This window comes from Triturus cristatus, chromosome 9 (genome assembly GCF_964204655.1).
Source record: "Triturus cristatus chromosome 9, aTriCri1.1, whole genome shotgun sequence".
In the NCBI taxonomy this organism is placed as follows: Eukaryota; Metazoa; Chordata; class Amphibia; order Caudata; family Salamandridae; genus Triturus; species Triturus cristatus.
Window position 1 is genome coordinate 1,145,195,038 of NC_140592.1, and position 14,765 is coordinate 1,145,209,802.

At 45.6% G+C, this 14,765-nt stretch overlaps 1 protein-coding gene across 1 annotated transcript in view; it reads right to left on the reverse strand.

Moving 5' to 3' along the window:
* The window catches only part of SPTBN5 (spectrin beta, non-erythrocytic 5), a 1,776,766-nt gene that overhangs the window by 594,864 nt on the left and 1,167,137 nt on the right, over positions 1-14,765 (reverse strand). The window contains exons 43-44 of the mRNA XM_085627084.1: positions 11,752-11,866; positions 11,055-11,168 (exon numbers count right to left, since the gene is read on the reverse strand). Coding sequence (XP_085483210.1) covers positions 11,055-11,168; positions 11,752-11,866 — 229 coding nt within the window. The remainder of the gene's footprint in view (positions 1-11,054; positions 11,169-11,751; positions 11,867-14,765) is intronic.

Below are 14,765 nucleotides of genomic sequence, written 5' to 3' on the forward strand. Positions count from 1 at the left end.
AACTCCTTAACGATTCATGTTGACCACAAAGAGAGTTCACCTGGCCTTCTACGAAACCTGGAGATTGCCGCCAGGTGTACTTTGATTGATGAGTGAACTAATTTAGACTTGGCTAAGTGAAGTAAGTAGGGCAAGATGTGTTCCGGGGTTGATCGGAGAGGATGCAATTCCCTTTCTACGCACCAATGACGGAATCTCTTCAATTTTGCAACATAAGCCCTGCTAGTGGACAAAGCTCTGGCCCTCTGCAGAATGGACCTACAATCCGGAGAGATGTTTAAGTCAGCGAATTCATAGTCGTGAAGTTCCAGGCTGACAAACTTAGAGACCTTATTTGAGGATGAACAATTTCACTGTTGTTCATCAAGAGTAAGTTTGGTAGTAGAGGGAAGAGAATGTGTGGGGATATCGAACACAGGAGAAGCTCTGTGTACCAGAACTCCCTCGGCCATGCCGGAGCTATGAGAATTAGATGGCATGGTTCTTGCTTCATCTTGTTCAACACTCGCGGGATGAGGGAAACGGCGGAAACGCATAGGCGAATGCTCCCGACAATTGCATCTGTAGAGCGTTCCCCCAAGAATTCCTCTGAGGAAATCTACTGGCGAACCTTTCACACTTCCTGTTGTTTTCTGTTGCAAACAGATCCAGTCTTGGAGTGCCCCACAGTTTGAAGACCCGCTTCAACTGGACACCGTTTAATTCCCATTTGTGACACTGGTAATTGGTTCTGCTTACAGAATCTGCCCAATCATTGTCCACGCCCGGGACATGCTCTATCTGCAGCGTTATGTGGTGATGAATTAACCATCTCCAAATCTCCTGGGCCGGTTCTGATAGAGTGAGAGACCTGGTGCCCCCTTGTTTGGCAAGGTAGAACATTGTTGTGGTATTGTCTGTTCTCACTAAAACAGAGGATCCCTGGATTCTGGGAAGAAAGGCCTGCAATCCCAGAAACACTGCCTTCAGTTCTAAGAGATTGATGTGTGAACGTGTTTCATGAAGGGACCATTTTCTGCGAATTTGCAACTCCTGAAGATGCGCCCCCCAACCCTCCATTGAGGTGTCTGTCGTCATAATGTAATGAGGTTAAACTGGTTGGAACGAAAGTCCCGGAGAAATATTGTTTTCCTTCTCCCACAGTTTTATCGTCTGAGAGAGGGAGATGACGTCCTCGAATGAACCATGTATCTGCACCCACTGCATGTCCAACTGCTCCTGCAGAGGCCTCATGTGCAGCCGACAATTTGAAATGAACGGGATGCATGATGACAGCATCCCCAGTAAGGATTTGAATACTCTCACAGAAGTGAACTCTTTTGCGCGTATAAAGGGATGCTAAGCGCATTATCTTGAGCTTCTGTCCCGAAGTGGGATATGCCTTTAATAGCCTTGTGTTTAGAAGATCTCCAAAGAACACACGCTTCTGGTTCAGAACCAAATGTGACTTCTCCACATTGACAGGCCTGTGTAGATTTCCTAGCAGAGTGAAATGTTGCCCCTTTTACCAGCCAGTCGTCCAAGTAGGGGGTAAACTTGGTGTCCCTGTTGTCTCAGAAAGGCAGCAACCGGAGCCATGCATTTCGTGAAGACTCTGGGAGCTGAGCGAAGACCGAATGGCAAAACCTTGAACTGGTAATGAACCCCAGCCACCCCGATTCTTAGGAATTGGCAATGCTTTGAATGATCGGGGAGGTGAAAGTATGCGTCAAAGAGGTCGAGGGATGGTAGAAAATCTCCCTCGTCACAATCACCGAGGAAATCCAACGTGCAATACTGTTTCTTGAAAGGGCCCGACCCTTTCTAGGTGATGTAAAGGACACAAACAACTGATCAGATTTTCTGAACGTTTTTGTTCTGTGCATGTAGAACTTGATGCATCTCTTCGCATCCAAAGAGTGCAATGCTCTTTCCGCGTTGGATGAAGGATTCCCAAAGTACGTGGAAAGCACAACTGGTTCGTTCAAGTGAAATGAAGTTGGAACTTTAGGGATGAATTGAGGATTTGTCCTCAAGATAAGCTTATCCTGTCTGATTTGAACAAAAGGCTCAGCAATCGTGAAAGCTTGGATCTCACTGATTCTTCTCGCCGACGTGAGGGCAAAGAGTAGAGCCGTCTTCCAAGAAACATATTTCAAATCAGCTTTATGAATGGGTTTGAAAGGTGATTTCATCAATTGAGCCAAAACTGTATTTAGTTCCCACGGAACTGCAGGATGTTTTAAGGGTGGAAAAACCCTGACGAGTCCTTTCATAAACTCCTTAATGATTCATGTTGACCACAAAGAGAGTTCACCTGGCCTTCTACGAAACCTGGAGATTGCCGCCAGGTGTACTTTGATTGATGAGTGAACTAATTTAGACTTGGCTAAGTGAAGTAAGTAGGGCAAGATGTGTTCCGGGGTTGATCGGAGAGGATGCAATTCCCTTTCTACGCACCAATGACGGAATCTCTTCAATTTTGCAACATAAGCCCTGTTAGTGGACAAAGCTCTGGCCCTCTGCAGAATGGATCTACAATCCGGAGAGATGTTTAAGTCAGCGAATTCATAGTCGTGAAGTTCCAGGCTGACAAACTTAGAGACCTTATTTGAGGATGAACAATTTCACTGTTGTTCATCAAGAGTAAGTTTGGTAGTAGAGGGAAGAGAATGTGTGGGGATCTCGAACACAGGAGAAGCTCTGTGTACCAGAACTGCCTCGGCCATGCCGGAGCTATGAGAATTAGATGGCATGGTTCTTGCTTCATCTTGTTCAACACTCGCGGGATGAGGGAAACGGCGGAAACGCATAGGCGAATGCTCCCGTCCATTGCATCTGTAGAGCGTTCCCCCAAGAATTCCTCTGAGGAAATCTACTGGCGAACTTTTCACACTTCCTGTTGTTTTCTGTTGCAAACAGATCCAGTCTTGGAGTGCCCCACAGTTTGAAGACCCGCTTCAACTGGACACCGTTTAATTCCCATTTGTGACACTGGTAATTGGTTCTGCTTAGAGAATCTGCCCAATCATTGTCCACACCCGGGACATGCTCTATCTGCAGTGTTATGTGGTGATGAATTAACCAGCTCCAAATCTCCTGGGCCGGTTCTGATAGAGTGAGAGACCTGGTGCCCCCTTGTTTGGCAAGGTAGAACATTGTTGTGGTATTGTCTGTTCTTACTAAAACAGAGGATCCCTGGATTCTGGGAAGAAAGGCCTGCAATCCCAGAAACACTGCCTTCAGTTCTAAGAGATTGATGTGTGAACGTGTTTCATGAAGGGACCATTTTCTGCGAATTTGCAACTCCTGAAGATGCGCCCCCCAACCCTCCATTGAGGTGTCTGTCGTCATAATGTAATGAGGTTAAACTGGTTGGAACGAAAGTCCCGGAGAAATATTGTTTTCCTTCTCCCACAGTTTTATCGTCTGAGAGAGGGAGATGACGTCCTCGAATGAACCATGTATCTGCACCCACTGCATGTCCAACTGCTCCTGCAGAGGCCTCATGTGCAGCGACAATTTGAAATGAACGGGATGCATGATGACAGCATCCCCAGTAAGGATTTGAATACTCTCACAGAAGTTAACTCTTTTGCGAGTATAAAGGGATGCTAAGCGCATTATCTTGAGCTTCTGTCCCGAAGTGGGATATGCCTTTAATAGCCTTGTGTTTAGAAGATCTCCAAAGAACACACGCTTCTGGTTCAGAACCAAATGTGACTTCTCCACATTGACAGGCCTGTGTAGATTTTCTAGCAGAGTGAAATGTTGCCCCTTTTACCAGCCAGTCGTCCAAGTAGGGGGTAAACTTGGTGTCCCTGTTGTCTCAGAAAGGCAGCAACCGGAGCCATGCATTTCGTGAAGACTCTGGGAGCTGAGCGAAGACCGAATGGCAAAACCTTGAACTGGTAATAAACCCCAGCCACCCCGATTCTTAGGAATTGGCAATGCTTTGAATGATCGGGGAGGTGAAAGTATGCGTCAAAGAGGTCGAGGGATGGTAGAAAATCTCCCTCGTTTATAAATAAGAGAATCTCTTGGAGAGATAACATTTTGAACCACTCCTTTTTGATGTATTTGTTTAACTGCCTTAGGTCCATGAATTGCCTCCATTTTCTGCATTTTTTCTTTATTAAGAACTTAGAATAAAGACCTTTCCATCGTTGCTTGAAAAGGCACTCTTTCTATCACCCCTTTTTTTAGTAGTGTTGAAATCTCTTGCCTCAACAAGGACAAATGATGATGGTGTATTTTCCTTGGAGGCGCAGTTCGATAAGGGTTGTGGACAAACTCTAAGGTTGGCCGTGTTGAATGATGTCCAGCACCCATTTGTCCCTCGTGATGGTTTGCCATTGATTCAGAAATGGAGAGAGGTGATGAGACCGAAGACAATGAGAATGAACAGAGGTGTCTGGAGGATAGATGTCACTGCCGTCTTGATGAATCCTGCAGCTTTCCTCGTCTTGCAGGCTTACGTCTAACTGACTGTTGGTTGTAAGACGTGTTGGAGGAACAAAATTGTTGTTGTTGTCCTCCATATTGTGATCTGTCGCCCTGTTGAACATATGGCTGATATCTGTAGGACTGATAAGATGGTCTCTGCTGAAATTTACCTCTATCTCCTCGAAAGGACTGGAATCGCCTTTGTTGTAGCGTGGCCAATGAGCGTGCAGTCTCTGCATCTTTTTTAATGCCCTGTAACATCTACATGCTTTCCGAAAAGATTTTCCCCATTGAAGGGTATATCTAGCACCTTGGATTGGATCTCAGGGCGGAAAGACGTCGCCCTTAACCAGCCTTGCCTGCACAGGACTGCAGCACCAGCCATTTGCCTAAAGGCAATAGAAGAAAAATCCACTGCGGAGTCGATCACCTCCGAAGATGCTCTAGTTCCCTCCTGCATGAGGTCCTTTTCTTCTTACTTCTTATCCTCAGGAGGAATTCGAGAAGAGGAGACAGATCTGACCATAATTGATGGTCATACCTTCTTAAAATTGCTAAGGCGTTAGAAGCCTTATTGGCGGTAGCCGCCATGGTTGCAAAACGTTTGCCAATACTGTCCAGGCGTTTGCCTTCCCTATCCGGCGGTACTGCACAAAGAGATTGTGGGTTCCTGGAACGCCTCTGGGCAGCCTGCATTATAACTGAATCTGGACGAGAATGGCCAATTAAATAAGCTGGAGCCGAATCCGGTGCCTTGAATTTCTTCTCCATCCTCGGTAACACAGCTGGGACTGAGGCTGGATTCTTCATTATTTTCAGGCCCTCACTCCAAATATGGTCGACAATCGGGATGGATCGGACCGATTGCTTTGAAGCGTCCTTAAAATCATAAAGAAAACATTCGGTTTGCACCACGGGTAGAGGCAAATCAAACCTCTTGGAGGCTCTCTCAAGCACTTCATGGAAGACCCCTATATCTCCCGGGGGTGAAATAGCCGGAGAAGGTGACGTAGCAAATGGAACCACATAATCATCCCACTTTTGGCCAAGAAAGTCCGTATCCTGCGTGAGCTCGTCCTCCTCTGGCTGATCGTCTTGATCACTTTCTATGTAATCATCCTGGATGGTAATACATCGAGGAGCCTGTTTCTCGGCTTGAGCAACAGGCAGCGGAGTAACCACAGGTGTAGGCGAAGCAACTTGAATACCCGGACCATCAGGTGTCAAAGGAACTGGAGCATGAGAGCCCGGAAATCTCCTATAGTAATCGTTAACCATATGTCTGAGATCCGTGACTAGGGAGACTGGGAAAAGCATGGAATCTCTCCGAATCTCCTGACGCTGTTCATAAGCTTCGTAGGGATAGTGCTCTTGAAAAGAGTTGTAACGCTGAACTTGGGCGCGTCCTGTAAAAGAATAGTCTCTTTCCATATACCCCGACTGTGCTTGTGCTTCCTCTTCCTCATCAGTGTCCTGACATTTGACCCTTAGTTGTGAAGGACTATAGGCGGGACCAAAAAGACTGTCATCCCCTGATTCCTCTGTATCCAGGAGGTGGGAAGGAAGTAAAGACGACACCTTGTTTAAAGGTGAAAATCCTGGTGACTTTGGTACCAAATACAAGCTTCTAGTAACCTGTGCATGATCCATCAAAGACGCCGTCGACGATGGGAGGTGTCGGATAGTGATCGTCATCGATATTGGTCGAGGAGGTGATTTAAACACTACCATCGACGTAGCGCCCGTTGACGGGGCCGTCGACGTTCCCGTCGACGGTGATGCTGCTCCCGTCGACGAAGTCATAGACGTGATCGTCGACACAGTGACTGTTGTCGTTGTCATCACTGTTCTCATCGATGAGGCCGTCGCCACAGCTGTCAACGAAGCGGTCGACACCACAGAAGTCGGAGATTTAGAAGGAGATCTCAACGACGGGTCCATCAACTGTGTTTTCTTTGTCGACGAAGCCTGTTTGAAAGGTGTGACAGGCACAGAAGCAGCAGACGACTTCTTTAGGCCTGGTTTCTTAAGCTTAACAGCAGTTTTCTCTGCAGTGGAGGATTTTTCTGCCTTTAATTTCTGCACATCAGCTTTTAATGAGGTAGAGCCCTCATTTTTACACTTCCTCTCAACAGAAGATGGCCCAGGGATCTCTTCAATATCGGACCTCGATTCTGATTTTGATTTCTTCTTCTTGAGCCATAACAATAACCTGGCTTCTCTATCCTTCACAGTTTTAGCCGGGAAGGTTCTGCAGTATTTACAGTCTTTTATCTTATGTTTACGATAAAGGCAATAAGGACAATCCTTATGTGGATCCTCAGAAAAAAAGCCTTGCTTTACCACAGGATCTACAGGGCCTGAAAAGTCTCTTCTTAGAACCCTCAGACATCTTTAAGTAAAGAAGGTTGAAAACACAATACCTTGAGGTGAATTCAAACAAGGTCAAAAGTACACCACTGGAAAACTGAGCAGAGCCTTACACACGACTTGCGGTTAGAAATCTGAGGTCTGGTGGCTCTGACTGAGGAGCTGAGGTCTAGGGCTGGGCTGTCATTGGCCGAAGTTTGGACCAACATAAGGAGGCTGACGACTGCCAAAGTTTGTCTCTCCTTCTGGATGTTTCTTATGTACTTCTATGGTACTTCTTTTCTAATTACCTCGAGACTCCCACCATGACTCCCACCATGACAACGGGGAAGATACAAGCATGTGAATCTATGAAAGATTCAACACTGGAGAAAATGCAATTTAAAAATATTAAAAATATTTTAGTATTTTAATTTATTATATATATATTTTATTTTTAATTTTATGTTATAGGTGTATGTATATATATATATATCCACAACAATCTCCTGCAAGCAGAAGGAATGGGCCACACGAGGAAATCAGGAAAAGGTCTTTATTGGAAAGCAGATCTGGCATAATGCAATTTTGGCTTAATTGCCTTCCTCAGATGTCACTGCCAAACTAAAACACAACCACGACTCCGCTTTTAAATCGTCCTACATTCTGCCCCCAATTGGGAGCTCGCACCTCCCCAAACATGTGATCATCCACCATGTGGCAGCACTGTAAGTACTAAGCACTGTAAGTACTACAACACCTAGAATGCTTCATACCTGGGCAGGTGGTACATGGGGAAACTAAAATTAAGTCCATGTGGCTGTGGTGCGATGTAGGGCAAATCGCGTTGGGTCCAGTTCAAATAGACTCCTCAGACCCTTCCTAGGTCCACGCATATGTTCGAACCTCTAGAGCACAGGTTTGCCGGGTTGTGAGCTGATAACAATGTACCAATACTCCTTGTGAAGTCACAAGCTGCCGGCTGGCAGCGTCCCTTGCTGAACCCGCACAAAAGAGGTGGGCTGACACAATCCAATACCTTGGGCAAAAACAAGCTGCGTGAGCAGGAGCCGGTAATGCAGTCAGCCAACTTAACAGAACAGGGCCCCCTAACGAGTCTCTGGCTGACGCGACAATATCCCCCACAACCTCCAGCAAGCAGAAGGAAGGGGCCACGCGAGGAAATCAGGAAAAGGTCTTTATTGGAAAGCAGAACTGGCATAATGCATTTCGGCTTAATTGCCTTCCTCAGATGCCACTGCCAAACTAATATATATATATATATATATATTTATAATTTGTAATATGTTTCTAACAATATATAATTTATTTAAATAATTATTTATTATTATTATTAAGTAAATATATATTATATTTTATATATATGTATGTTTAATTTATTTTTACATTATATTTATTACTCATTTTCTAATATTTCTAACTATGTTTTTTAAATTATATGTAGTATTTAATTTATTTTACATTATTTTTTTAACATTTTTTAAAAAACATATTTTTAACAACAATATTATTTTTCAATAATTTTGTACTTACCATTATTGAGATAGGAGTTCAATATTTTTGACAACGATATTTTTGTCACAATATTTTTTTATGTCAACATTTCTGTTGTCGACATTCTGTCAGTGATCCGTTCTCTTTTTGGATCCCCTCTGCTGGAGTCCTCAAAGCGTTACTTAGGGGTCCTGGTAGAGGATACAATTCCTCCTCGTCCTTCAGAAGTGTCACCAGTCAGGGAATCTTGCCGTCTATGGTGCTCCACTTGGCCATGTATGTGAATTTTCTCACTCTCCCTCAAAAAACGCCTGTAGAGGGTCTTGCAGTGGCAACATGTCTTGGTGTCATGAGAGTCTAGCAAACATAAAATACAGATCCTAAACAGGTCTGTTTTTGCCATTCTTCTGCCACTTTCTGGGCAAAAAGAAATGGTATTTTTCAAAAAAGTAGATAATGTTTCTGTGAGGAAACTATCTAAAAATACTCTGCGCCCTAAAGGATGTTGCAAGAACCAGCTTTAAAGAAGCTCTAGAAGAAAACTGTAAGGAAAAAACTTTAAAAAGGAGCCGGAAAGCTGAACTGAGTAATCTGCCACCTAAAGGGCATGATGGGACACTGGAGGCCAAAAGGCCCATTAAGGTGCAGTGCCCTATTTACTTTGTTTCAATGCAGCAGCCTACAGCCTACATTGCTTCGTATTACTCCTTCTCTTATTTTAAAAAGAAGTCAAAAGCATTTGTGAAGGATGTTTTTAAAAGATCACGTTTCATGTTGCTTAAGTGATTTTTAAGGGTATGGCCCTTTTTTTCTTCTAAATTTTAAAGTCATTCAATAAAGGTTGGCAATATAGCCCAGAATCCCTGCACATGGGCGGGACTATTCCATGCTTATAATTATCACTGGAGATCCGCTGAGAGAGAATCATAGTTTCACTAGGCTGGGATTTAGGCAGTAAGAAACGCATAACTTGGGTCACATTGTTTTTAGGAGACAGACTACAGTAATGAGGAAAATAGTGATAAATGGTGAATCGGCAGAATTGGCTCGGGGTTAATGCACCACGCGTGAACCAAATTTGCTGCATAGATTAATCTAATACACGTAATCAAAATAACCCAAATGAAAACTGAACATTGAAAACGGATTTAAAATCCAACAGAGATGGCAGTGGAGAGAAGCGTGTTAGCGCCTTAGGGACGGACCTTAAAATGAGTAACAACATTTATATAGTTCCCACCATCGTAAAGGGGTCTCTTGGTGCTGGTGCATTTCCAGGGAATAGGTGAATGTTGCTAGTATATTAGGCAACTCACTCTAAGTGATGTCTAATCCGTGGAGCAATAGCGGGTGTTTAATGCAAGAGACAGCTCTGCTGTCTAAAATCATACTGTAATATCTAGGTAATATAAGAACATCTATGTATAATAAGAAGTCGTTCTGTTGTGTGAAGTCTGTGCCTGAGCTATAGCTTAGTAGCCTTGACCCAGAGCCTTTGTGCCTTCTCTGGGACTGCCTAACCCTCCGCACCTCCCTGTAAGAGCTGGAGCAGTGGGGAACCTGGAACTGGACCCAAGAACCTTCAGAAACTGGCACCTCACAATGTCCCTGCAACAGCCCTGAGGTCCCATCTGTTGGTGTAATCCTGAAAATATAGCAGAAGGACGCAAAGCAAGTGCAGCAAATCTGACTGCCTATTCAGAGTTCACACAAACTATGTGAAACTATGAAAAGATCCATGGGCCACAATTTCCATTTGCAGACCATCCCCACCCCCTGGATCTACATAAGTCTTTGGGCCCACAGAGGCGGCAGAGATATGCTGGTATGGTAGGCCATCCCAGTGTTATACCCTCCTCTCGCAGCATCCAGCAGCTGATAGTTCTCAGCTACCAATTCAATATGTGAACTGCACAAGTCATGGAACTGCAGACGCTAATGCACTGCAAAGTAGTCAAAAGATAACATGTCTAGTGTGTTACAAAATCCTTAAATAAGTACATGGACTGTTTTTGGCACTCCTTGAGCGCCAGGCTTATAGTAAACTTGACCATGGCTAGGGTCCTAACTACGGGCGGGTCAGTGTTTTCTGACCCCTGCGTAAACCCCCGTTTGTGCAGGCATCTGAATAGTGAGTTGGGTGATATTGACCGCATCAGGTAATTGCTGCTGAATTTCAACAGGTCATGCCTGCCGGAATTTAAAAGGGGAAAGTGGTGCAATAATCACCGAAGTCCACATGTTATTCCTAGAAAGTAATGGGTGCTCGTTATCACACCCGATAAATAACGTTCCTCAGGGTACTCTTATTTGTATCTGGTGCGATAAAAAGACCTGGATTCCGACAAACTCGGAATCAGGGCCTAAGGCGTATCCATGCCTCAACATTACACAAGACATATTGAGCACGTGTAGAACGTCCATGCTCACACCTTACTCTAACCTGTAGAATATTTCTCTTGATTCCTATAGCTATTTTCTATAGATCACATTATATCACTTTAATAGAAGTTAAAGCTATACAGTTAAACGTTAGCAAGAATTCAACGGTCCACAAATATTTTGTTTATTGCTGCTACGATTGGGTGACATTTTTCTGATAGCTTTGAAGCTAAGTATGGGCCAGAGAAAGAGTTTGCCAGGTGACATACACACAACTACATTAAGTCAAGTTCTTATCTAGAATGTACATGCTCAGTCACTTTCAATGAAGTGAGCTCAGTCAGGTCATCAGAATGTAGAAAGCCCAATCCGTCCCCTTATACCTCGCTCTTCGACTGGATGACTTTGATCTCACGTTCTGTTTCTTCATGCCTACGGATTAGGTTGGCCACTGTCTCCACATCCTTCCCATAGTCCAGTGCCTGCATTAGTGAACTCTGCAGGGGTAGAATAACAGAAAGAGCAATTGATGTCACAGACACGGTTATGATGAACTCCAAGATCTCTTCACGAGTATGGACTGTTTTTTCCTGATAGACAAATATTGGGTAAAATATCACTCAATATATAAAACTGTCCTACACAACCGGTGGTGGAATGGCTAGCACTGCTCAGAATTATTGCTAGTCTTATTCTTAGAAGTATTATGGGGCTGCAAGTGGGGTGCCCCAGTGATGTGGAGGGACCCAGTTTCCTTTGTAGAGGTAGCCACCAAAGCCCCATCTTTGGAGACGTGGCCACCATATGGCCCCACTATGAGAGACTATTTCTGGAAAATGGCTAGGTGGGTGGGAAAAGAATCCCTCAGTTCCTTTTCTGGCTGCAGCAGAGAGGGATTACTGTCTGTAATTCTTCTTCTGAGGAAATACTGTCTTATTTTTTTTTTTTTACACCTTGTGGCGCATGAATGTTGCATCTAGGTGGGAGTTATTTTAACTTAATTTGGCCATGTGTGTGTATTCCATCTCATTCATATGCTTCAAGGGACATGACTGTGCTTCACAGTGACTCCAGACACACCTTTTCGCTCATTCTCTCTGTGATGTCATTGATTTCGCGAATCTGGGCATGGACCTGAAGAGCTTCTTCCAATTTTCGTCGATATTTATTCAGGTTGCCATGAAAGCTATTCCACCTTCAAGGAAAAGAACAACAGAGAGAGGTAAGTCATTATTTTCAAACACTGGTAATTCTTCTAATGAAGTGGTCCCATGAAGGTCCATCTGGAACACTTTGAGTACCAAATACACGTATATGAACAGCAGCTTTCTAGAGTAGCCCACATGATGAGCACTGTAAGAACATTCAGAAGGTGGTCGGAAGACCATGAACATGACTAGTGAAAGAAGAGAATATTGTTCTCCTTTTTGATAATCAGAACCTGCTAATTAAACAGTATAAAAAAGGGAGATCGGAAAGGTGAGGTTAGGATGGTGTTCCTTAATAAAAACTGTTAGCAAAGATCTCATAAGAAGGGGATAGTAGTTATCGATTGGTATTTGAATCCAAAGATGAAATAACTAGGGTGATCTTATAGACTTTAAAGTATACTGACGGGAGCCAAGACTTGGGAAAAGGTACCAATTCAACAATGAGAGTTTTATTGGTTACTCTTTATGCAGTGTAAATAAACTAAGGACATTAGGGCTGGGTTATAAGTTCTACTTCTTTTGGCAGAGTTAAGACTTTTAAGGGCCTGCTCCAAATAAGCTTATCAGAGTCCTGCTCCCATTCATTGTCCCGGTATTAAGCGCGTCCCTTCCGGCATAACCACATCGTGCTCCCTGACAATAGGTTTGATAAACCTTGCTTGCACTAGGAAGATGTGTCACTGAATCATGTGAAACAAGAGTCAGACGATGGATGGAGCTCATGACATTGTAGGACTGCACAGGACTGAGAGTCAGTAGGGGATGGCATATTCTACTTAGTTCAAACCTTAAGAGGATAGACTAAGCTTGCGTGTGATAGCGCATGGAGATAGTGTAGATGCCAGAATGTTCCAATGTACTCACACTGGCAGGATGTACAGTAGCAGCCACAATCTTCCTAACTTACAAGATTTCCAAAGGGATAATGTGTTTCCCATGTGATGGCAGTCACCAAGAGGCCACCTCTTAAAACATTTGCTCAGAGCCCTTTGCCTCTCGCAGATTGCCCCAGAAGCTTCTCATTTTTATTTTCGTTTTCCTGATTCTAGGACTGAAGCAGCTCGTCAACACGCCCACCCACAGAGGGTGTCACACCCTCGACCCCATCTTCGCGGGAGGAACTAACATCCGCTTCAGCCACACCACCCAGCCCCTTTCGGGATTGACCACCACTGTGTCCACTTCACCTTCAACTCCACCCCCGCACCCAAACCCGCCCCGCGCCTGCCACGACGGAACTGGAGCAAGGTCACAGAGGAGCACCTCAGCGCCACCCTCCGTCAAAATCCCCCATCACCACAAACGACACCAACTCTGCAGCCAGGGAATTTGACCGATGGGTGTCCTGCTGCGCCGACAAGCTTGCACCCCCGCCAAACAACGCCCTCTGAAAGCCGCCTGGTTCACCACAGAAATTCAAGAAGCCAGACGCTCCTGCAGAAGCCTAGAGAAAACCCTGGCGAAACCTGAAAACCACAGAATCACGGAACAACCACAAGAACGCCCTGAAGGAATACCACCAGCACATAAGAGACACCAAACGGACCGTCATAAGAGACAAAGTCCAGACCAACGTGACCAACGCCAAGGAACTGTTCAACGTCATACAGCAGTTCACCAAACCCACCTGTGAAGCCACGGACGTCACACCTTCCCAGGAACTCTGCGACAAGCCCAGCTCCTACTTCCATCTGAATATCAAGGCCCTCTACGACAACTTCAGCGAACCAACAATGAACACCACCCCCATACCCACCGCCGCCGATAAGCCTACCATCATGTCCTAGGATCCCTCTACCATCGAACTCATCACCGCGACCATGAAGAGAACCCACTCAGGAGCCCCAACGGACCCCTGCCCACCGCACATATTCCACAGGGCCGCCGCCATCATCACACCTGAACTAGGACGCAACATCAACGTCTCCCTCAGATCAGGCATCTGCCCAGAAGACTGGAAATGGGCGGAGGTTAAACCCCTCCTCAAGAAACCAACAGCCGACCCTACGGATCTGAAAAACTACCGGCCCATCTCTCTCCTCCCCTTTGCGGCCAAAGTCACAGAGAGACTCGTAAACACCCAGCTGACCGACTTCATAGAAGAGAACTCCATCCTAGACGCCCCCCAGTCTGAATTCCGCAGCAACCACAGCACCGAGACCACCCTCCTCGCCACCACCGATGACATCCGCATGCTACTGGATCAGGGACACACCGCGGCACTCATCCTTCTAGACCTCTCCGCAGCCTTCAACGCCGTCTCACATTGCACGCTCGCAGCCAGACTTCACGACGCGGGAATACAAGGAGCCGCCCTCGACTGGATCCAAGCCTTCCTCTCCGGCAGAACCCAGAGGATCATACTCCCTCCCTTCCTCTCAAAACCCACGGAAAGCAGCTGCGGAGTCCCCCAGGGATCATCACCCAGCCCCACGCTCTTCAACATCTACAAGGCCCCCCTCGCCGCCATCGTCAGACAGCATGGGCTCAGCATCGTATCCTACGCGGACGACACTCAGCTCATCCTCTCGCTCACGAAGAATCCAGACGACACCAGACTCTGCTTTCAGGAAGGAATGAAGAACGTGGCAGCCTGGATGAAGGACAGCTGCCGGAAGCTAAACTCAGAGAAAACCGAGGTCCTTATCCTCGGACCCTGCACCTCCGCCTGGGACAACATCGGCATCATCCTTGACTCCTCCCTCTCCATGAACCGCCAGATCAACGCCGTCGCCTCAACTAGCTTCAACTGCTTTTGCATCCTCCGTAAGACCTTCAAATGGATCCCCCCGACTGCAGAAGGACCGTCACCCACGCACTCATAACCAGCAGACTGGACTACGGAAACGCCCTCTACGCCGGAATCAACAAAACTATTCTACA